General features: G+C 42.1%; 1 protein-coding gene across 5 annotated transcripts in view; it reads left to right on the forward strand.

The window, feature by feature from the left end:
- Positions 1-24,417, forward strand: part of PAK2 (p21 (RAC1) activated kinase 2) — a 94,478-nt gene that overhangs the window by 27,414 nt on the left and 42,647 nt on the right. For all 5 annotated transcript variants that reach the window (XM_077990786.1, NM_001265935.1, XM_077990788.1 and 2 more), the window contains 1 exon segment: positions 13,381-13,594. In XM_077990786.1, the coding sequence (XP_077846912.1) occupies positions 13,408-13,594 (187 nt within the window). In that variant the 5' untranslated portion in view covers positions 13,381-13,407.

Below are 24,417 nucleotides of genomic sequence, written 5' to 3' on the forward strand. Positions count from 1 at the left end.
TGGACTTCTTAGGTTGGATGCTTCACTTGTTAATTTTTAGTTCTCCTTCATTTTATTTATTTATTTAATTTATTTTTTGGAAACAAGGTCTCACTCTGTTGCCAAGGCTGGAGTGCAGTGGCGACCGCAGCCTCCTGGCTGAAGTGATCTCCTGCCTCAGCCTCCCGAGTAGCTGGGATTACAGGTGCAAGCCTCCACGGCCAGCTCATTCTTTGTTTTTATTTATTTATTTTTTTGAGACAGAGTCTCGCTCTGTGCCTCAGGCTAGAGTGCGGGGTGCGATCTCGGCTCACTGCAACCTCCTCATGGTTTCAAGCAATTCTCCTGCCTCAGCCTCCCGAGTAGCTGGGACTACAGGCGTGCGTCATCACGCCCGGCTGATTTTTGTATTTTTAGTAGAGATAGGGTTTTACCATGTCGTCCAGGATGGTCTTGAACTCCTGACCTCAAGTGATCAGCTTCCTTGGCCTTGCAAAGTGCTGGGATTACAGGCATGAGCCATCGCACCTGGCCTTTTTTTTTTTTTTTTTTTTTTTCAGAGTCTTGCTATGTTACCCAGGCTGGAAGTTCTCCTTTTTTGATGTAAACATTCAGAGCTAGCTGGGCACTGTAGTGCACACCTGTAATCCCAGCAATCTGGGGGCCGAGGAGGGTGGATCACTTGAGCCCAGGAGTTCAAGACCAGCCTGGGCAACATAGGGAGACCCTTTCTCTACAGAAAATACAAAAATTAGCTGGGCGTGGTGGCGCACGTCTGTGGTGCCAGCCACTCGGAGGCTGAGGTGGGGGGATCACCTGAGCCCAGGAGGTTGCTGCAGTGAGCCGTGATTGCGCCACTGCACTCCTGCTTGGGTGACAATGAGTCTCAAAAAATATATAAATAAAAAATAAAAATTCAGAGCTGTAAGGGCCTCATATCCTAGCATGGTTTTTTGTTGTGCTGGTGGTGAAATATGCGTAACATAAAATGTTTTAACCATTTTTAGGTGTACAGTTTGGTGACATTAAGTATATTCAGGGTTGTACAGCCGCCACCGCTGTCCTTTTCCAGAGCGTTTTCATTATCCCCAGCAGAAATTCCGCATCCTGGCCGGGCGCCGTGGCTCAGCCTGTAATCCCAGCACTGGGAGGCTGAGGTGGGTGGATCACGAGGTCAGGAGATGGAGACCATCCTGGCTAACACAGTGAAACCCCGTCTCTACTAAAAATACTTTTAAGCTGGGCGTGGTGGCGGCGCCTGTAGTCCCAGCTACTCAGGAGGCTGAGGCAGGAGAATTGCTTGAACCCGGGAGGCGGAGCTTGCAGTGAGCCAAGATAGCGCCACTGCACTCCAGCCTGGGCGACAGAGTGAGACTCCATCTCAAAAAAAAAAAAAGAAGAAGAAATTCCGCATCCATGAAGCTGTAACTACACATGTTGCACTTTCCCCAGTCTCTAGTGACCTTTATTCTACTTCCTATGAATTTGACTACTGTAAGGTATCTCATTTGAGTGAAATTAATACAGTATTTGTGAGGCTGGACATGGCAGCTCACACCTGTCATCCCAGCACTTTGAGAGTCCACAGTGGGAGGATAGCTTGAGCTCAGGAATTCAAGACCAGCCTGAGCAACATCGTGAGACCTTGTCTCTGCTAAAAAGTTTAAAAGTTAGCCGGGGATGGTGGTATGCACCTGTAGTTCCAGCTACTTAGGAGGCTGAGGTGGGAGGGTCGCTGGAGCCCAGGAGGTTTAGACTGCAGTGAGCTGTGATCATGCCGTTGTAATCCAGCCTGGGTGACAGTGAGACCCTATCTCAATTAAAAATACATATATACAGTATTTGTCCTTTTGTGTTTGGCTTATTTTACTTAGCATATTATTTTCAGGGTTCACTCTTATTAATAGTATATATCAGAATTTCATCCGTGAGCCAGGCATGGTGGCATGTACCTGTCGTCTCAGTACAGCTACTTGGGAGGACCAGGTGGGAGGACTGCTTGAGTTCAGGAGCTGAAGGGCTGCGATGCTGTGCTCTGATCATGTCTGTGAGTAGCCACTGTGCTCCAGCCTGGGCAACACAGCAAGACCTCATCTCTTAAAGAAGTTTTTGTGTGTATATATACCACATTTTGTTTATTCAATCCTGCAAGTTTTTTACATATAGTATTTTTTATTTTATTTTATTTTATTTATTTTAAAGACAGAGTCCTGGTCTGTCTCCTACACTGGAGTGCAGTGGCACCATCTCGGCTCACTGCGACCTCCACCTCCTGGGTTCAAGCAATTCTCCTGCCTCGGCCTCCCAAGTAGCTGGGATTACAGGTGTGCGCCACCACGCCTGGCTAATTTTTGTATTTTTAGTAGAGACGGAGTTTCTCCATGTTGGTCAGTCTGGTCTGAAACTCCTGACCTCAGATGATCCGCCCACCTCAGCCTCCCAAAGTGCTGGGATTACAGGCGTGAGTTACTGCGTCCGGTCTCCTCTTTCATATTTTCTATCTCATTGTCTGCAATTAGTTCATTGTTCATCAGTTCTCTCTAACACTATGTCTGCGCTGCTTTTTACTTCAAATGCTGAGTTTTAGCTTTCACTTATTTTTTCTTATTGGTGAGAAAGAACTTACCAATAAGTTCACCATATAGACTTATTGAAAGTTCTGTATGGTGTTTTCATATTTGCTCTATTCTGCTTTTATTTTCAAGCTGCTTCTATGTGTTCTGTGACACGTCATTCCATATCTGTGTTTTTCAGAGATTTTTCCTCCTCTTGCCATCACCATTTTCAAAATGCTTAAGGTTTTCTTGTTCCTTTCTGTCCAGAGGGATTTATTCCTGATTGGTCGTTATGTGCATTATAGCCTTTTTCAGGCCTAGCCTTAGGTGGGAGGGGAGTCCTGTTAATTTTTCAACCTTAGGCAGTCTGGGTTTTACTACCTGTCCCCTGTGGCAGCCATCAAAGTGGAAGCATGAGGTCTCCGGGGTTTAGTAGAAATCCCTCGAGAATAACTAGATTAGTAAATTGCTTACTCTTTTTGAGTTCCTGGTTTCACTTTGGTTTGGAGCTCTGTGGAATCATCTCTCTTATTTTACTAGCCCATCCATGCATTTAAAAAGATTTGATACGTTATCCAGTCCTTTATTTTAGAGTTTGAAGCGACGTTTTATTTTCCTTCTTTTTTACCAGCCCCAGCTTGTGTTTTCTACATCTCTTTTCTCCCTTTTCCTCTTTTCTTTCTGGCTTTGCTGCTAGTGGGACTGATGTTATGGCCATTGTCACCACATGAGAACACCCTTTTCCTTCTGAGTTGTGAACCTTCTATTTAGAAGTGTGTGTTGTCATCTTCAGGTGATTTGGAAATGTTTTCATTCATGCTTTTGCTCTCAAAGGCATTTGAGGCTCTTGTTTTTTTGACTGGGGGAGGGAGGGACCACTGGTGTTGGGGCTCTTGCAGCTTCTTGAGAGATTGTTGAATGTCTGGGTAATTAATTAGTGCTGCGTTACTGCATTCATAATGTACTGAAAAATTAAGACTCACTTGCTATTTATATGAAAAGTAAATAAAAATGTAAAGCGAAATTGTGCTTTTAAAATCATTGTGTTTTTCAATAGTATATGGTTTATACTTGGAGTACTATAGTTGATCCCAGCAGATAATATTAAGTTTAGTAATTTCTACTCTGGGCTGACCGGTTCCAGATGCCACTCCGCTGTTGGTTTCTGCTGTATGTTTAGCTATCCCTAGTCTCCTTCAGCAGACAATTGAGGAGTTGTTTGTGTTTGAGCCGTGTCACAGTTAAACAATGGGCCTCTCAGAAGAGTGCAGTGTGTTTGGGGCACACTTTTTGTTTCGCCTACTTGTTTTTCACTGAAAAGTAGCAAAAAGTGTTTGAACAGATTTAGAGAGAAGCACTAGTTACTGTTTGCTCTTTTTTTTATAAAACATTTTTGACTAATGGTTGAGCAAAACATAAGGTAAATCAGTGTTTCACCATGAATTATTTTTATACCTAATACTATTTTTGGCTAACATATAAGATGAACATAAAGAACCTTACCACAGTCTCATTTGGTACTTTTCAGGCATTTGACACTGTCAGAAGCAGCAATTCACACACAAAAAGTGCTGTTTTTTGGAAAAGAGAACTGAAGGTCATGAATCAGATGTGAGGGGAAAAGTATAAACCTTTCTAAATATATTTTTGTTAATATGGGGTAGTTTATATTGTCTAGTGCTGTTTGATTAAGAAAACAAGTTCAGGCCGGGCACAGCGGCTCATGCCTGTAATCCCAACACTTTGGGAGGCCAAGGTGGGTGGATCACCTGAGGTCAGGAGTTTGAGACGAGCCTGACCAATATAGTAAAACCCCATCTCTACTCAAAAATAGAAAAATTAGCCAGATGTGGTGGTGTCTGCCTCCCAGCTACTTGGGAGGCTGAGACAGGAGAATTTCTTGAATCCAGGAGGCAGAGGTTGCAGTGAGCCAAGATGATGCCACTGCACTCCAGCCTAGGTGACATTGAGACTCCATCTCAAAAAAAAAAAAAGAAGGCCGGGCGCGGTGGCTCAAGCCTGTAATCCCAGCACTTTGGGAGGCCGAGGCAGGTGGATCACGAGGTCAGGAGATCGAGACTATCCTGGCTAACATGGTGAAACCCCGTCTCTACTAAAAATACAAAAAACTAGCCGGGCGTGGTGGCGGGCGCCTGTAGTCTCAGCTACTTGGGAGGCTGAGGCGGGAGAATGGCGTGAACCCGGGAGGCGGAGCTTGCAGTGAGCCGAGATCACGCCACTGCACTCCAGCCTGGGAGACACAGCGAGACTCCGTCTCCAAAAAAAGAAAAAGAAAAAGAAAAAGAAAACAAATTCAATTAGCTGGGTGTGGTAGTGCACGCCTGTAATCCCAGCTACTTGGGAGGCTGAGGCAGGAGAATCCGGGAGGTGGAGGTTACAGTGAGCCAAGATCGTGCCACTGCACTCCAGCCTGGGGGACAGAGCAAGACTCCGTCTCAAAAAAAAAAAAAAAGGCAAATTCAAGAATAGTATTTCATCTGTGGATAGAGTATGGTACCATAAATCAGCAAACATTGCCTGGTACATGCACAGTACTTGCCTTTGAATTGCTTGAGGTCTTAGGTAGGAAAAGCAGATAAAATAACTAAGGGTTTATAGTTGTAATTGGTCGCGGAAGAATGGCCCAGTGTATTAGCATATAGTAAGAAAAAAGAGCATGAGATTAAGAGTTGTTAGGAAACTTGAGTTCTGGTCTTAGTTCTGTTAGTAATTAGATTGATGTGCCTTTAGGCTAACCACTTACTTTTTTGGAAAGTTGGTTTTTTTCCACATATAAAACAAGGCAAATGGACTAGATGACTTAATCCTTCACAATCTTAATACCATCCGAATTTGTTTTCCCGTGTAACTCGAGTTTAGAGGATGTGAAGGATCTTTTTGGGCAAGGAATGACCTTAGGAAGGAAATCATTTTCACTAAGCCTTGAAAGATTTGGTTGGGTAGATAAAAGGAAAAAGAAAAGCTAAGAATGCAGAAATCGATACATAAAAATTACTTAGGCCAGGAAAGTCTTGGGTGTATTTGAGGAATATGAGGCACAGGATTGACGTGCATTCCATGAGATGAGATTGACTCAGCAGTTTGGAGTTGAGTGGCCATAATGCCAGAGTTTAGTCCTCAGTCTGTAGGTTATGGGCAGCCAGTCAGGACGATGTGTAGCCAGGGAGAGCCATAGCACTTGTTACTTTTAGTCAACTTCTGCATGATAATTAAGGTATATTTAACCAATTCTGACTTCTTTCTCCCAACAAAAAACTGAACACAGAGGAACCCTCTAGGGAGCTAGTTATTAGGTGGTACAAAAGTAATTGCGGTTTTTGTCATTGCTTTCAATGGAAACTACTTACTTTTGCACCAACCTGATAGGATTTCTTCAACAACAATAGAGACTGAGAGAAACCCAGAGATGAAGTGGTAAGTCCTCAGCTAAGCAGGTGGCAGAGGCGTCAGTGTTGTATCGAAGGTTGTGCTTGTATTTACTAAGATCTAGTCACTCATGTGCTGTATTAGAATTGTTGTGGCATATTCGTCATCTTGAATAATTTCATTAGGGACATCTCTGACTGAAGTTTACTGTTAAATCTGGGATTTGTTTAGGCAAGTATTGCTTAAAGGGTAAGTCATGTTAATTGGAATTTCTTTGAGACAGCTCATTCAACATGATAGTGTATAGTCACTAAAAAGTTCTGAGAACGCAATGCTCTGGCTCCTGTTTCGTTCTACTAGACGGAATATGTGCAGAAAATTAAAAAGTTACTGCACAGTATACTAATATTGAGCAGTAGGAAAAAATAATTTTTTTTTTTTTTTTTGAGACGGAGTCTTGCTCTGTGGCCCAGGCTGGAGTGCAATGGCGCAATCTCGGCTCACTGCAACCTCTACCTCCCGGGTTCAAGCAATTCTCCTCCCTCAGCCTTGTGAGTAGCTGGGACTACAGGCGCGCACCACCATGCCCAGCTAATTTTTGTGTTTTTAGTAGAGACAGGATTTCACTGTGTTAGCCAGGATGGTCTCGATCTCTTGACCTTGTGATCTGCCTGCCTCAGCCTCCCAAAGTGCTGGGATTGCAGACGTGAGCCACCAAAGGATAACCAAAGTATAAGGAAAGGCTGTGTTCTGAAGGTTGCTGTGTAATGTCATTTGCTTAGAATTTAGCATTGCTTCTCGTAAGAATGAAAGTGTGTCTCTGGCTAAGCCACGAAAGCCTACTCATCTTTCTGATACTGTAATGAAAAGCGATATAGTAGATACCATTGCACGTATTTGGATTTTTCAACACGTTAAGGATTGAGGAGGTTTTTGTACCCTAGCTTGGAAATCTAGCTGTTGCTTATTTGTTCTGTTAAAATGTGTTCTATCGAGTATAAGATGAAATAAATATGAGTCTTCTGCCACCTCCATAAAACATCAAAGCATTTGGGGTATGTCGGTGAAGTATAAAGATGGAGTACACTTTAAAGCAGCAGTTCTCAAAGTGTGGTCTGCGGTATCATGGGGGAGTCTATGATGTCGAAACTTTTTTCAGAATATTCTTAACACATTATTTGCTTTCACACTGTGTTGACAAATGGATTGATGGAGTAAAAGCAGAAGTGGGTCAAATTGCTCGTTACTTTAACCCATACCAAGGCCATGGCCACGTGCTTGCGGTAAAGTACCAGCCTCACGTAATAACATAATGGAACAATAAAGTTACTGATCAAGTATTCTATATAGCAAAATGGGAAGCACTCATAAGGTACTTCTGCATACCAAGCAGGAATCGTTGTCTTGGAGATAACCACTTTTGCGAGAGAGCTAAACTAGCCCTCTGTTTCATGGAACACCTTTTTTTATTTGAAAGAACAACTGACCCACAAATTCTGGTGGTTCAACTGAGGTATTTTGCAGACATTTCCTCAAAAATAGTGACAGAATGTGTTGCTTCTGATATAATTTAGGCTTTTAAGCAAAAATTAGAGTTTTAGAAAACTTGTATCCGCTATGTTGATTTTAGCAGTTTCCCAGCACTTGAAAGACTTTTCTGATGAGATGGGTGGTGATATTAATGAATGTGATTTTATTTTTACTGCACAATGAAATGTGTCAACATTTGGAGTATCTTCAAAACCCAGGGAACAATATTTTCCAAAAACCAACACATGACATCGTAAAACTTCTGCATAGGTAATAGATTCATTCAGAATTCAAGAGAATCAATTGGCTTCATGTAATAGAGTAAAAAGGATTCATTGCTGTGGTTTCAGATTCCACAGCTAACCTTTTAGGAAGGTCAGGTTTAGTGTCATACCGAAGAAGAAAATCCACAATTATGTGAAAGCTGTTAAAATGGTCCTGCCTTTTCGAAAAGGTGGTATCTGTGTGAGACCAGATGTTTTTCATCATCCTCAGCTAAAACAACGTAGCACAACAGATTGAATGCAGAAGCAGATCTATCATCTGGCTGTCTTCTACCACACCAGACATGAAAAAGACTGGCCGAAATGTCAAAGAATATCAGTCTTCTCACTCAACTTACTTTGTTTTGGGAAATAGTCATTTTTCATAAAAATGTATAACATGTAATGGGTTTGTTGTTATTTTTAAATGAATTATTTAAACAACTTTTTTTTTTTGTTTGTTTGTTTTGCTTTGTATTTTTGAGACAGATTCTCACTCTGTCACCCAGGCCGGAGTGCAGTGGCGTGATCTCGACTCACTGCAACTTCCGCCTCCCAGCTTCAAGCGATTCTCCTGCCTCAGCCGCCCAAGTAGCTGGGATTACAGACATGCGCCACCGTGCCCAGCTAATTTTTGTATTTTTAGTAGAGACGGGGTTTCACCATGTTGGCCAGGCTGGTCTCGAACTCCTGACCTCAAGTAGTCCCCGACCTCAGCCTCCCAGAGTGTTAGGATTACAGCGTGAGCCAAGGTGCCCAGCCAATAACTTGTTTCAATGTCTCATGCAGTAAATATAGATAGATATAACCCTCATCAACAAAAACTCTTTGGACTCTTCATTAATGTTTAAGAATGTAAAGGGTATTGTGGCCAAAATGTTTTGAGAATGGCTACTTTGAAGGAGCTGAGTAGCTTTGATAGGCCTGTGTTGAGAGCAGATACTGATAAGGGGAATGCCTGACCTAACTTAAAACAAGTATGTGTTGGTCCTTCCCGCTAGGTTTGAACTCTTAGAGAAGACACAGGGTGTCTTTCATTTTCTCTAATGTCTAGCATAGAGTCTTATAAGTAGTAATGATGGTAACAATTGCAAAGGCTTTTTATCTTTGTTAGTTCATTTGATGTTTATTCTGTGAGTAGATATTAATTTGAGATATAATTTGCACAGCCTAAAATTTACCATCTTATGAAGTATACAATTGAGTGGTTTTAGTATATTCACAAGGCTGTGCGACCCTCTCCGCTGTCTTCATACTGAACCTTTGCATCCCCCAGAGAAACTTCATACCCATTAGCAGCCACATCTCATTTCCCTCACTCCGTAGCAACCACTCGCTAATCAGCCGTGTTTATGAACTAAATCCCTTTCCATCTCTGTGATGCCCCTGTTCTGGACATTTCATGTGAAGTAGAATCCTACAATATGTGGCCTTTTATGGCTTTTTTCCACTTAGTGTTCAGGGGCCATCCATCTTGCAGCATGTATCAGTACTTCTTTTTGTGGCCAAACAATATTCCATCTTATGGACACACCACATTTTGGATATCCGTTCATCAGTTGATGGATATTTAGGTCTATCTTTTGGCTATTATGAATGCTTCTGTGAACTTTCATATAAAGTTTTTGCGTGAACATATGTTTTCAGTTCTCTTGGCTGTATACCTGGGAGTGGAATTGCTGGATCACATGGTAGCTCTGTATTTAATTTTTGAGGAACTTACTAACTCCCTTTTTAATAGAGTTTTTATTAGGGGATGATTTTAGATGTACAGACAAATTGCAAAGATAGTGCATTTCCTGTATACCTGTCACCCGGCTTCCTCTGATGTTAACATCTTACATAACCGTGATACGCATGTCAAAACAAAGAAGCCAGTATTGGTGCCTTACTGTTAACTAAATTCTAGGGTTTATTTGGATTCTACTAGTTGTTTCACCAGTGCCCCTTTTCTGTTCCAGGATCCAATCCAGGGTGTCATGTTGCATTTATGGTTCTGTCTCCTCTGATCTGTTACAGTATCTCAGTGTTGGTTTTCATGTCCTTGACAGTTTGGAGGAATGTAGTGGTCAGGAGTTTTGTAGCATATCCCTCAATTGGGGTTTGTCTGGTGTTTTCTCATGATTAGACTAGGGCTGTGGGTTTGCGGGAAGAACACCACAGAGGCGAAGTGTGTCCCCCATCACATTAGATGAGGGGATAAGTAATAGGGTCACGACTTGTCGCTGGCGATGTCAGCTGTGGTCACTTGGGTAATAAATAAGGCATGTTTGCTGGGTTTTTTCACTGCGAAGTTATTTTTCCCTTGCCATACACTGTTCTTTGGAAACGAGTCACTAAGTTTTGCCTTCACTCAAGAGGAAACATGGATTAAGCTGAAACTCCTAGAGGGAGATGTATTTACCTATTTTATTTGCAATTCTTCTGTAAGAAAGATTTGTTCCTTTTCTCCCATTTATTTACTTACTCATTTATTTATGTCAGGATGGAATAACATATTTATTTGATACTTTGGGTCATAATCAAATAGTATACTAATTTGCTCAAATCATCCCAGCATTGGCCTATGGAAGATCTTTCCTGTGTCCCTTTGGCATTTCTTCATCCTTTTAAAGTGCTCCCTTGCCTTCTGACACTACAGCGTGCTCTGGGCTCATCTTGCATTTTCCCTGTCCCACGCCTAGAGTCAGCCATTTCTTCAGGGAGTCATGAGACTTGGTGAAGTGATTTGCCCAAGGTCACACACTAAGTCAGTGGTGGAAACAGGATTCCATCCAAAGCAGTCTGATTCTGGAACATACGCTGTTAACCACAGAACTGGATGACGTGCAGCTGATTTATTATTATGATTATTGAAGGTGCATTGGCAGTTTCTACTCATGTTCCATCGATATGGGAGCCTTGAGAAGAGAATTCATAGTCACTTTATTGTGCAGTGTTTTTTTTGTTATTTTTTGTTTTGTTTTTGAGATGGTGGCTCACTCTGTTGCCCAGGCTGGAGTGCAGTGGCATGATCTCGGCTCTGCAACCTCTGCCTCCCGGGCTCAAGTGATTCCTCTGCCTCAGCCTCCCGAGTAGCCGGGACTACAGGCATGCGCCACCACACCTGACTAATTTTTGTGTTTTCCGTAGAGAAAGAGTTTCACTATGTTGCCCAAACTGGTCTCGAACTCCTGACCTCAAGCGATCCGCCCACCTTGGCCTCCCAAAGTGTGGCGTGAGCCACTGTGCCCAGCTGCAATGTTGTTACTAAGCTTTGTCTTTCTTCTGTCTGTAGCAAGATAAGTCCCCTCTTGGAATGCACACTGGTAGTAGCCCATACTTAGGAATAACCAGTTACATCCTGCTTGCATCCCACCCCAAAAACAAAATAAATCCCGCATGATGTCATGAGCTGGTTAAGAAGAATCATTTTAGGGCATGTCAGCACCACCTTAGATCCTGCCCTCATGTCTTCCTTAGACCAGTCTTTCACACACAGAAATAGAGATCATTTTCACTCCCTTTTCCCAGACCTTCTCTAGCTAGTTACCCCCTCTATTAGTCTGTTTTGTTTTCATGCTGCTGATAAAGACATACCTGAGACTGGGCAATTTACAAAAGAAACAGACTTAATTGGACTTACATTTCCATGTGGCTGGGGAAGCCTCACAATCATGACAGAAGGCAAGGAGGAGCAAGTCACATCTTACATGGATGGCAGCAGGCAGAGAGAGGGAGCTTGTGCAGGGAAATCTTTTTAAACCCATCAGATCATGTGAGACTCACTGTCAGGAGAACGGCACAGGAAAGACTTGCCCCCATAATTCATTGACCTCCCGCCAGGTCCCTCCCACCACACGTGGGAATTCAAGATGAGATCTGAGCGCATTGACCTCCCGCCACACGTGGGAATTCAAGATGAGATCTGAGCGCATTGACCTCCTGCCACACATGGGAATTCAAGATGAGATTTGAGTGGGGACGCAGCCAAACCATGTCACTCCCAGAAATGTGTTTGCTCCTTTACCTTTTTTTATTCTTGCTCTTTCGTAGAATGAAAAAATAATCATGATTTTGAGAGAGAAAATACACCGTAGTGCTAGTGACACACTCCCATCAAGGAAAATAAAAGCTGTAAGATTTGTTATAATATTCTCAAATTGTACCTACTTTTCTTCAGGTATAAGCATTCAAACTAAATAAAAAATATATTTATAAGTTCTGAACAGTTAGCATTCTTTTCATTGTATGTATGCAAGGTTGTATTTGCTTAAACGCATTAAATAATCTTAGAATCAAATTAAGATCCAGTTACCAATCAAAACCATGTTTAGTGGGAAATATGTTTCCTAACATGGCCTTTTTTTTTTTTTTTTTGGTATCAGAACTCATATGTAAGTTAGGGATCCTCTCCCTTTTCCTGCTGATTTCAAATTTGTGTAATCTACTTTTTTAAAGACATGCCTAGAAGTATGGGTAAGCAGGGTTGAGGTTTCCGCTGAATTAGCCATGTAGGTAAGAGGGATTACGCAACTGCCTGGACAGGGCATTTGCTGGTGTCACAGAACCTGCGGGATGTGGCCACACTCGCCTTTCAGCCATGCTCTGTATTTAATTTTGTCAGTGTATCCAGATTGGCCAAGCTCCTTTGTGATTGTCTGCAAAACTCAAAAGACTAATTTGTGTAAATTAGGATGTCAGATTTTCAGAGACCAAATACTGCCTCAGCAGTGCATTGTTTTAAGAATCCTCGGCCAGGCTTGGGGGCTCATGCCTATAATCTCAGCAATTTGGGAGGATAAGGCGGGTGGATCACTTGAGGTCAAGAATTCGAGACCAGCCTGGGCATCGTAGCAAAACCTCGTCTCTGCTAAAAATACAAAGATTAGGCTGGATGCCGTGGCTCACACCTGTAATCCCAGCACTTTCGGAGGCCAAGGTAGGCGGATCACCGGAGGTCGAGTTTGAAACCAGCCTGGCCAACATGGTGAAACCCCGTCTCTACTAAAAATACCAAAAATTAGCTGAGAGTGGTGGCGTGCGGCTGTAGTCCCACCTACTCAGGAGGCTGAGGTAGGAGAATCTCTTGAACCTGGCAGGTGGAGGTTGCAGTGAGCTGAGATCACGTCAGCCTGGGTGACAGAGTGAGACTCCATCTCAAAAATAAGAATTTTTTAGTCAAGTTATTGTGAAGACTAAGTTGTAACTGCGAAGTTGGTGTGCGTGAAATCAGATCAGAGGGGTGCTGTTTGATAGGCTTAATAGCCAACCGTCTGTCTCTGCTCTAGAGGTGCACCTCCCCAAGATATCCTGTAATTTGCTGGTCAGAACATAATTTTCCTCTTTGGAATAAAAAAAAAAAAGATTTCATGTTGTCTGTCTTTCCATTGAGAAGGTCTCTTAGAATCTGTTGGTTAGATCAGGAGCTTTTGGTAGTACCATCACGTTTCCATGTGACTTTTCAAACATTTTCCAGCTGACCATTACCAACTTTGTTAGGGGAAGTTACCTTTGTTACACCTCAAGAGAGTTACATCTTTTACACATTGATTTTTCCAGAATTTTGCAAATGTCACTCTAAATGGATACTATTTTCTAATTTGGAATTGTGGCAGGGGTAGTTATGACTGTTTTTTGCTTGTTCGTGCCGTTTTTTGCGTTGTTACTAATTGTGTTTTTTCCAGGTTCAGGCCATTTGGTAATTCTGAACCATGTCTGATAACGGAGAACTGGAAGACAAGCCCCCAGCACCTCCTGTGCGAATGAGCAGCACCATCTTTAGCACTGGAGGCAAAGACCCCTTGTCAGCCAATCACAGTTTGAAACCTTTGCCCTCTGTTCCGGAGGAGAAGAAGCCCAGGCACAAAATCATCTCCATATTCTCAGGCACAGAGAAAGGTAAACAGCACTTGTGGTTTTAAGAGTCTCAGTGTTGGTTTATTATTGTATGTTACCCGTGTTGATAACTTTTATGGTGAGAACATTAAAACAGATCATGAAAACAGTCGATGCTAATATACAGGCACTGTTTAAAAGGCTAGTTTATTTTAAATTGTGATTTTGAAAGAGAAAAAAATGTAAATTTGTTTCTCACCGTACTTGTTACGGCCAGTGAATTTCTATATTCATCTCCTTTGTTTTCTGAGACCTTGGCCATATTTTAATGAGATTTGTGACATTTGAGGAGACCTGCCATTATAAGAATGGTGATATAGGGCCCACAGTCCCCTGTCTGAAATCCCCGGTGCCAACTGTGTTTTGGAATTAAGAGTTTTTGTGATTCTTGAGTAGTAAATACTGTCTTTTCCCAGGTATTCTATAATGCCCTCAGAAGAGTCTGAGGCAGCCTCAGTACTCACAGACTGATGTCCTCAGCAAAATATATCTAGTTCGGGGTTTCTCAACCTCGATGCTGTTGACATCTTGGAGCCAAATAATTTGTTTGCAGGGACCTATCTCCTGGGGCAAAATTACTCCAATTAAGAATCACTGGGCCGGACACAGTGGCTCATGCCTGTAATCCCAGCACTTTGGGAGGCCAAGGCAGGCAGATTGCTTGAGCTCAGGAGTTCAAGACCAGCCTGGGCAACATGGCAAAACCCCATCTGTACAAAAATACAAAAATTAGCCGGGCATGGTGGCACATGGCTGTAATCCCAGCTACTCGGGAGGCTGAGGTGGGAGGATGGCTTGAGCCCTGGACGGGGAGGTTGGAGTGAGCCAGGGACATACCACTGCACTCCATCCAGACTGTCTCAAGAACAAAAAGAACCACTGGTCTAGTCACACAAAGGTGGGATAAAGGCTACAAATAGTCTCAAATAAGTTGAAATCGCTAAATTAGTTTTGTTGTCAAATTTGAGCAAAAACCATTCAGTTTTCAGGGCTTTTTGGATTTTAGAATTAAGTAATGGATTACAGACACTAATGGATTTTAGAATAAGGGTAAGGGGTTCATTTGTTTCATCACCTTAAACATGGTGATATGGCTCTGATGGCTGGAAATATATATATGCGAAGATAAAGATATACCTCTTAATATTCTACATGGAGAGGTAAACCCAAGTAGAAGATGAATGGTGCTTTGTATGTAATACGCCTTAATACACATTTAAGTGAGATAATCAGTGAGAATTTGAGTTAGTATTAATGAAGAATCAAGTCTTGGAGAATTTAGATTCATAGAGTGTAATCATGGAACAGTTGAAAACCTATTCATTTCATTGTATATCACCTCTTTCTAATTTTGTTTTATTAAGATTTCTTGTGAAGTTATAACTGAAAAGCCTTAATGGAAGTATGTTTTTAAAGTTTATTTAAAGGAAGTGATAAGGTGTGTGTTTGACACATTTGAGAATGAAAAATGTACTTAGGCTGGATTAGGTAAAGGTTAAAGAGGAAGATGAAGCAATGAACCAAAAATTGCATGGGAAGAAGGCAATGAAGTGTGTATTGGAGTAGTAAGTCAGTATATTTAAAGTGGGAAGACCTAAAAATGGCAATGTGAACATGGTCTTTAAAATTATGGAGGTCAGGAAAAAAAAAGATAAAGGTTAACACCAGAAAAAATCGCTGAAAGAGTTGTTATTACTTCCCTATGGAGAGCTAGAATCAAGGGCAGAGTAGGGGAATTCTCAAGATAAAGTATACTTGGGGACGGCATTGGAAAAGGGAAAAGATGGTAAAACGAAACAGAAAGTGTGGACAGTCTGGTGGTTGATTTTGGGTAACGGAAGGGTTTGTGAGCAAATTGAACTGCGTTTACGTAAATGCAGGAGAGCGCTCCCATCTCTGGTCATTTTGAGAATCTTCCAGTTTTATCCTCCTCTACTCCTCCTTTCCATTTCTTTCTCCCCAAATTACTTACCTGCTGTAGCCAACTCAAGGTCCCCCTAAGAAAGGGGGAGTGAACATACTGGTTTCCTAGCGGGGACTCTAATTGCATTTAGGGTTATCAGTTCTTTATATCTGTAATTGATATTCATTCAGTTTTTGTTGGTGATTTCTGAAGTCTTCGTTTTATTGTGTTTACAGTCAACATCTAATAACTTTTGAGTGCTGATCTCAAAACTTTACAAGTTCTCTAAAAATGAACTTTGCCTTATCCTTTTTTTTTCTTTCTCTTAAAAAAATTTCTGTTATTGAAAATGTTAAATAAATTCAAAGTAGACAGAATAGTGTAAATCAATGCTGTCACCTAATTTCAACATCCTGCCTCCACTTATTTTTTAGATAAAATTACAGTTATCAAAATGCACAGATATTAATTACACAGTTTTGACAAATGGATACACCCAGATATAGGCCATAACCACTGTCAAATTGAATTTGGCTTTTTTACTTTGTGTTGACATAATAGACACAATAGTATATTATCTATATAGTATATAGTCTATATATATGCATACTGTATATAGTATACATATATATAATATGTGTGTAGTATATATAGTGTATATGTAATATATATAGTATATATTTATATAGGCTGGGCACGGTGGCTCACACTTGTTAATCCTAGCACTTTGGGAGGCTGAGGCGGGCAGATCACTTGAGGTCAGGAGTTCAAAACCAGCCTGGCCAACATGGTGAAATTCCATCTCTACTGAAAGTACAAAATATTAGCCGGGAATGGTGGTGTGTCTGTAATCCCAGCTACTCAGGAGGCTGAGGCAGGAGAATCACTTGAACCTGGGAGGTGGAGGTTGCAGTGAGCCAAGATCGTGGCACTGCACTGCAGCCTGGGGGACAGAGTGAGACTCTGTCTCAAAAAAAAAAAATGTGTATCTATGTATATATATATAAAACATCCTTGTACCAACCACCCAGCCTAGAATTTTATCAGTACCTCTGAAGTCCCCATCTGCTATGCCCCATCCTGTCCTTCTCTTTGTCCCCAATATGCACCATTCTGAATTCTGCATTTTTATTGTAATTTTATGACGTATCTATTCACCCTCAAATATCTGTGGTTTAGGCATGCCTGTTTGGGAACCTTTTATGAATGGAATTATGCTGTCTTTATTTTTTCCACATCCTTTTCACTCAGCTTTATGCTTTTGAGAGTTGTTGATGTGTATGGTGCAGTTTGTTCACTTTCACTGCTGTGTATTGCTGCACTGTAAATATACTGCAGTTTATTTAGCCAGTCTCCTGTCTGTAGACATTTGGGTTGTTTTCATGAGTAGTGCTGCTGTGGATAGTCTTGAACATACATCTTACTGGATGTGTTGAGGTATTTCTCTGGGGCAAAGCTTCTCAAGCTTCAGGCGATCTGTTAGTTTAGTTCTTGAATTGCTAATTAGAATCCCCTGGGAAGCTTAATAACTCTGTGCTCAAACTCCATCTCATTCCAGTTGAATCAGCAATCAGCATCTTTAGGGGCTTACCCTGGGCATCAGTTTTGGTTTTGTTTTTAATTTTTTTAATACCTCAGATGATTCTGATGTGCAGCTCATATCAAAAACCAGTGCATTGGGGGGTTTTGAAATCTGTGTAGTGGACAACACTAAATGAAATAGAATAATGTAATCAGAGTATTGTGCACACAGTAAAAACGTTGTCTTATGAAAGACTTTGTTTTAGTTATGTGTATACTGAGTCAGGATATAAAATGTATTTCTTGGTGTCTGTCCTGGCTTAAAGATTTAAAGGTCCTTCAGAGGTATATATTTAGGATTAGAATTGCTGGGTTACAGGCTGTTCCCGTGTGTGACTTGACTAGGTTTGTCAGATTGTTTTCTAAAAGTTTTTAGTGTACATTCTCACCCACAGGACATGAGGGTTCCCATTGCCGAACACCCTCGGCAGCTCTGGGAGGGGTGAAATAGTAGCTCGTTGTGGTTTAAATTTGCCTTTCCCTGATTACTCAAAAAACTGAGCATCTTTTCAGGTTAATTGACCATTCCTGTGTGCTTTCTGTGAAATATCTCTTCAAGAGAAAGAAATACCTGTTCGCTATCTATATTAGTCAGTTTTCATGCTGCTGATAAATTTATACAAGACTGAATAATTTATACAAGAAAAAGGGTTTATTGGACTTACAGTTTCACATGGCTGGGAGGCCTCACAATCATGGCAGAAGGCAAGGAGGAGCAAGTCATGTCCTACAGGGATGACGGCAGGCAACGAGAGAGAGCTTGTGCAGGGAAACTCCCCCTTTTAAAACCAGGAGATCTTGTGAAGACCTGCCCATGATTCAGTTACTCCTGCCGGCTCCCTCCCACAACACGTGAGAATTCAAGATGTGATTTGGGTGGGGACACAACCAAACCATATCAAGGTCTTTAATCCATTTTTCTACTGGGTTGTTAACTTTTTCATTTTCTATTAATAAACATTCCTTTTAGTCTATAAACTAATCTTTTGTCAATCATATGATGTTAAAGATAGTCTTCCAGGATGTGATTTGCCTTTTTATCCTTTTAGTAGTATATTTTAATGAATAGAAGTTATTAATTTTGATATAATGGAATTAATTTCTTTTTTTCTTTTGAGACAGAGTCTCATTCTGTCACCCACGCTGGAGTCCAGTGGCTCAATCTTGGCTCTCTGCAGCTTCCGTCCCACCAGGTTCAATCGATTCTCCTGCCTCAACCTCCCGAGTAGCTGGGATTACAGGTGCTTGCCACTGCGCCCAACTAATTTTTGTATCTTTAGTAGAGACAGTGTTTCATCATCTTGGCTAGGCTGGTCTTGAACTTCTGACCTCGTGATCCACCTGCCTCGGCCTCCCAAAGTGCTAGGAGTACAGGCATGAGCCACTGTGCCTGGCCTCAATTTCTCTTTTATGGTTCGAGGTTTTTGTTTTTTAAGAAATTTTTGTCTAACTTGGGGTCATAAAGACTTTTTCCTATATTTTTTCTATAGCTTGCCTTTTGCACTTTAAATCTTTGAGCTATCTGGATTTTATTTTTGTATGTCTGTGAAAAGATTCACTTTCACTTTTTTCTTTAAACTTGGATAGTATCCCCGACCATTTATTGAGTCTTCTGTTTCCCCACTGACCTATAACACCATTATTTATCAAGTTTCCATGTGAGAGTCTGTTCCTGTGTTCTCTATTTTATTCCATTAGGTTGTCTGTACCTGAGCTAATAATAGCACCCTGTCTTGATTACTATATAATTTTTTTTTTTTTTTTTTGGAGGCAGAGCCTCACTCTGTGACCCAGGCTGGAGTGAGTGCAGTGATGTGTCTTGGTTCACTGCAACCTCCACCTCCCAGATTCAAGTGATCCTCCTGCCTTACCTTTCAAGTGGTTGGGACTACAGGTGCACGACACCCAACTACTTTTTGTATTTTTTATATATATATATAAAAAAACTAATTTTTGTATTTTTGTATGTTGCCGAGGCTAGTCTCAAACTTTGGGGCTCAAACTATCTGCCAGCCTTGGCCTCCCAAAGTGCTGGGATTACAGGTGTGAGCTACCACACTTGGCTCTTAAATAATTATTGTTAATGTCTGATAGAACAAATTTCTTAACCAGATTCTTCTTCAGCTTTTTCTATAAATTTTAGAATCTGTTTATCATGTACTTTAACAGCAACAAAGAAAAACCTGTGGCTACTTTGATTCTTGGGCCGGGCGCAGTGGCTCACACCTGTAATCCCAGCACTTTGGGAGACCAAGGCAGGCGGATCACGAGGTCTGGAGATGGGGACCATCCTGGCTAACACGGTGAAACCCCCTCTTTACTAAAAATACAAAAAACTAGCCGGGCGCGGTGGCGGCGCCTGTAGTCCCAGCTACTCGGGAGGCTGAGGCAGGAGAATGGCGTTAACCTGGGAGGCGGAGCTTGCAGTGAGCCAGAGATTGCGCCACTGCACTCCAGCCTGGGCAACAGAGCGAGATTGTCTCAAAAAAAGAAAAAGAATTGTATAGATTTTGTAGGACAAATAGGGGAGAATTGCATCCATCTTTGTAACTGAGGGTGGAGAATCTGCAGAGCCTCTGTGTAGCCTGTTTACAGGGAAGTTTAGTTGCACGTCGTCTTCAGTCTCAGAGAGACAAAGAGATGTGTGGAATGTTGGGAGGGCAGGATGCTTCTTGATTTCTCCTGTCCCTGGAGCTCTACCTCCTTTTCCTCTTACACTTACTGGTCCTACCTGGAAGCTGAAACACAGCCCAGTCACTGGGCCCAGATTTCGGCATTAGGAATGAGGGAGAACCGTGTGGTGTGTGCATATCCGTGCTTTTGTGAACATAGAAATAACCTGCTCTGCTGCTCTTACTGGATTATCCCGTTCATCACCCTAGTTGTTGCCTCTGGGTCCCCCCATTTTCACCCTCCTCGTTTCTAGTTTCAGCCACCTGCAGCGGTTTGCAGAAGTATTCTCCCACCGACATCCTAAGCGCTGCTTGTCTCCCTGGTCTTATCCTAATTGCTTTTCGTTCTTGAGCATTCCTCGTGAATTTTATTCTGTGAAATACTCGGATTTTGTGTAGAAGGGAGAGGACTACAGTATGTGCTCAGTACATCGTCTTGAAACAGAAGAGTCTAAAAGGCAAACAATTGTATTTCTATTTTTAAAAAATCGTAACGACCTCAAGATTTTTGCCATCTCTAATGTAAGGCCTGATCTAGAGATAATTCATTTTATTCCACTAAAAAATTTACATCCCTTACTGCTTTCCTTACAAAAAAAAATAAAAAACAGCTAATATTTTTATAAAAAGAAAAGAAAGACTCTAGGATGTTTTCAGTTATTCATTACTGGTTTTAATTGGTGTCACTGAAAAACTTGAGAAAATTAGAAATCCTTTCCGATCATGCCTTTTTAGGGCAACTTGATGGAACAAATCTTTTTTCCATGCTTGCTAATGTGTGTACTATGTGAATAATCAGAGATAAGTGACAAGCAAAGCAGATAGTGTCCCTGCTCCCGTGACAGCAATCTACAACCATGGTATGGAATTACAGGCTATGGAATTACAAGCTGTGGTACCAAGGTAGCGTAAGACGTCTGTCTAATCTGGAATGCCTGGGAAGGCTTCCTAAGGAAATGATAATAGAGCTGGCGACTGCAGCATGAGTAAGGGCAACGACAGCTACAAAGTGTGTTCCATGCCTGGGGAAGAGCTTGCTTCAGTGGCCCACCTGCAGGAGGGATCGTAGCACGTCCGTGGAGCTGAGGGCCGTCCTGTGTTACTGGAAAGCAGAGAGGGAAGGAGAGAGAATTGCAGAAGGGTGTGTGTAGGCACTGCAGACAGCAGAAGAGGCTGAAGAGGTAGGTAGGCAGTGACCAGGTCATAAAGGGCCTTGTATTCTATGCTACAGAGCTCAGATTTTATCCTGTTTCCTGGGGAACCATTACAGATTTTTAAACAGGGGAAAGACCTGGCCACCTCTCTGTTTTAGATAGGAGAGAATAATAGGCTTACAGAAAATAGGTTTTGTTCAAAGTGTGAGAGTGAAGTTGGAAACTAGTTAGGAGGTTTTTGCAGTAGCCCAAGTGAGAAATGTCCTAACTAGTCTACTAGTTTTAATAATGAAAATGTCAATGAGCCATTTGACTTTTTAAAATAAGCTTTATTCATACAGCCAGAGTTGAATAATATTGTCTTTATTAACTAAAGCAATTTTCACATCTAGTTATTCAACCTATAAGCACCTTCACTTCTGGTTGGTTATGACTTCGATCTGTAAACAACCTTTCTAATTTAAAAAACTGAATTCTGGCCGGGCGCAGTGGCTCACGCCTGTAATCCTAGCACTTTGGGAGGCTGAGGCGGGCGGATCACGAGGTCAGGAGATTGAGACCATCCTGGCTAACACGGTGAAACCCTGTCTCTACTAAAAATACAAAAAAATTAGCCGGGCGTGGTGGCGAGCGCCTGTAGTCCCAGCTACTGAGGAGGCTGAGGCAGGAGAACGGTGTGAACCCGGGAGGCGGAGCTTGCAGTGAGCCAAGATCGCGCCACTGCACTCCAGCCTGGGCGACAGAGCGAGACTCGTTTCAAAATAAGTGAATAAATAAATACAATAAAAAACTGAATTCTAAGATTAATAATAGTAGCCCATACTTCTCTGCCTATTTCCTAGAGGAGTGGGCCCCAACCTTTTTGGCACTGGGGGGGATGGTTTCCTGGAAAACAATTTTTTTTTTCTTCTATTTTTTGTTTCATCTTGTTGCCCAGGCTGGAATGCAATGGTGTGATCTCAGCTCACTGCAACCTTCGCCTCCTGGGTACAAGCGATTCTCCTGCCTCAGCCTCCCGAGTAGCTGGGATTACAGGCACCTGCCATGAGGCCTGGATACTTTTTTGGTATTTTTAGTAGAGACGGGGTTTCACCATGTTGGCCAGGCTGGTCTTGAACTCCTGACCTCAGGTGATCTGCCGACCTTGGCCTCCCAAAGTGCTGGGACTACAGGCGTGAGCCACCGCACCCGGCTGGAAAACAATTTTTCTATGGGGCTAGCGGGGGGGTGGTTTTGGTATGAAACTCTTCCACCTCAGATCATCAGACGTTAGTTAGATGCTCATAAGGAGTGTGCAACCTAGATCCCTCACATGTGCAGTTCACAATAGGGTTCGTGCTCCTATAGGAATCTCATGCTGCCACTGATCTGACAGGAGGCGGAGCTAAGGCGGTGATGCTCACTCCTCACTGCTCACCTCCTGCTGGGCTGCCCAGTTCCTAACAGGCCATCGACCTGTACTGGTCCATGGCCCAGGGGCTGGGGACCCGTTTCTCTGCTGTGTGGTGGAATTTGAAGCTATTGCATGTCAAAAGAACAAAGAAGGAATTGCTTATGGTTAGAGTAGAAACAGAAGAGTCTTCCTTTTAAACAGATAAGGGGTTTCTTTTGTTTGTTTAGCCTTAGACTAGCTCGAAGTAGTCTAAAAGGTACTTAGGATTCTTTTCAGTGCCTTTTGTCAACATGTGACTCAGGGTCTCTGCCTCTTGGCTGAAGGTTGCTGCCTGCCTGCTGCTGTTTTGTTGTCTAATGAAGTTGGAAGATGATTCTAAGAATCTTTTTTTCCCCTAGGACACTAGTTAAATCGTTCATTTTATTAAAATAAGTTTTTTACCCTGGTCCATTACTTCCCATCAGGTGATCTGGTTGCCCGGTGAACCTCCTGTGGATGGTTGTGTTTGATAAACAGAAGTGGGAAGTTGACCTATTTTTATTTTATGAAACATGAACAGATTTCAGATTTCTCCAAGGCTAAGGTGTCCACATGCATGGGTCTGTCCCGCAGACCCTGTCCCAATGACAGATTAATAACTTACATTGACACAGATGTTACGCTTGTCAGTCCAACTGAGAGTCCGGGCTGCTTACAGACTCCCAGGAGAGTGCTGTAGAGAGTTGCAGCCAGCCAGATGCAGTGGCTCACGCCTGTAATCCCAACACTTTGGGAGGCTGAGGTGGGCGGATCACGAGGACAGGAGATTGAGACCATCCTGGCTAACACAGTGAAACTCCATCTCTACTAAAAATGCAAAAAATTAGCCGGGCGTGGTGGTGAGCACCTGTAGTCCCAGCTACTCGGGAGGCTGAGGCAAGAGAATGGGGGAGGCAAGAGAATGGTGTGAACCCGGGAGGCAGAGCTTGCAGTGAGCGGAGATCCCACCACTGCACTCCAGCCTGGGGGACAGAGCCAGACTCTGTCTCAAAAAAAAAAAAGTTGCAACCACCAGCCTCGACTAGCCAATGAAGCTTGCATTTATTTAGTATAGATTAATTGACAAAGGCTTGGGTCAACACACCTGTGGGTAATTAACCTGGTCACCTCCACCCTGGAGAGGGCCATCTTGCCCACAAATGATCAAAGGTTAGTCTTAGGACCACATGAGTAAACAAGCTTTTTAAATAAACTACTTTATATTCCTTTGTATCTGCACCTTAAGCTCTCTGGCTCCTGAAAAGAGAATCTGGCTGCCTTCAGCCAAACTATTTGAAGCTATCCAAAACTCCCCGGCCTTCCAAGAAGGTTCGCTTTTTTCTATTTCTATAATTTCTTCTGCCATCCAGACTGAACCCCCACATCTACATAAATTTATTTTGATTGGCACTCTATTTCTGGGCTTCTAGAGTTGTTACATATAACAGTATCAAAGACATTCTGTTTATATAGCAATATCCTTCCAGCACATTGTCCTTCCAGCACATTGGTCAATTCGAGATATGCTTTGGTATCTTTTTCTTTTAGACACTGTTTCTAATATCCCTTCCTTTTCCCATTGAGACTATTAAAATATACAGAGTACCTGTATGTGTGTTACGTAAAAACAAATGGAATTAAACAGATTTTTAGGATATTATGTTTATTTTAAATGAAGGAATGTGACTCTATCTCAAGCTCTACTTAATCATTTTTGTGTCTTTTCCTTTAACTTTTTACTCTATACTTCTATCATATATGAAACTTTAATATATTTCTCTAAACTCTTAACATTTCCAAGTTGAAGAATATTGACTAGGCCTCAGACACAGCAGGGAGCAGGAGTTCTCTTGCTGGATATCTCTCACCCTTCTTTATATTTCTTTCTTATTTTATATTTCTTATTTCAGAATGTTTTTTTTCTATGTGTTAAGAAATATAATTCCTGGGCTCAGTTTCTTATAACTTTAGTCACTGGTGATAGACTGATTCTGAGGGAGCTGAGTCTGGCTTAGCTGCTGAGGTAGCTGCCCCTGAACCAGTTGCCCGAGGGTATGTGGGAAGCTGTGCTGACCTGGCTTGAATTAAATGTCCACCTTGGACCA

This window comes from Macaca mulatta, chromosome 2, assembly GCF_049350105.2.
Source record: "Macaca mulatta isolate MMU2019108-1 chromosome 2, T2T-MMU8v2.0, whole genome shotgun sequence".
NCBI classification, from domain to species: domain Eukaryota; kingdom Metazoa; phylum Chordata; class Mammalia; order Primates; family Cercopithecidae; genus Macaca; species Macaca mulatta.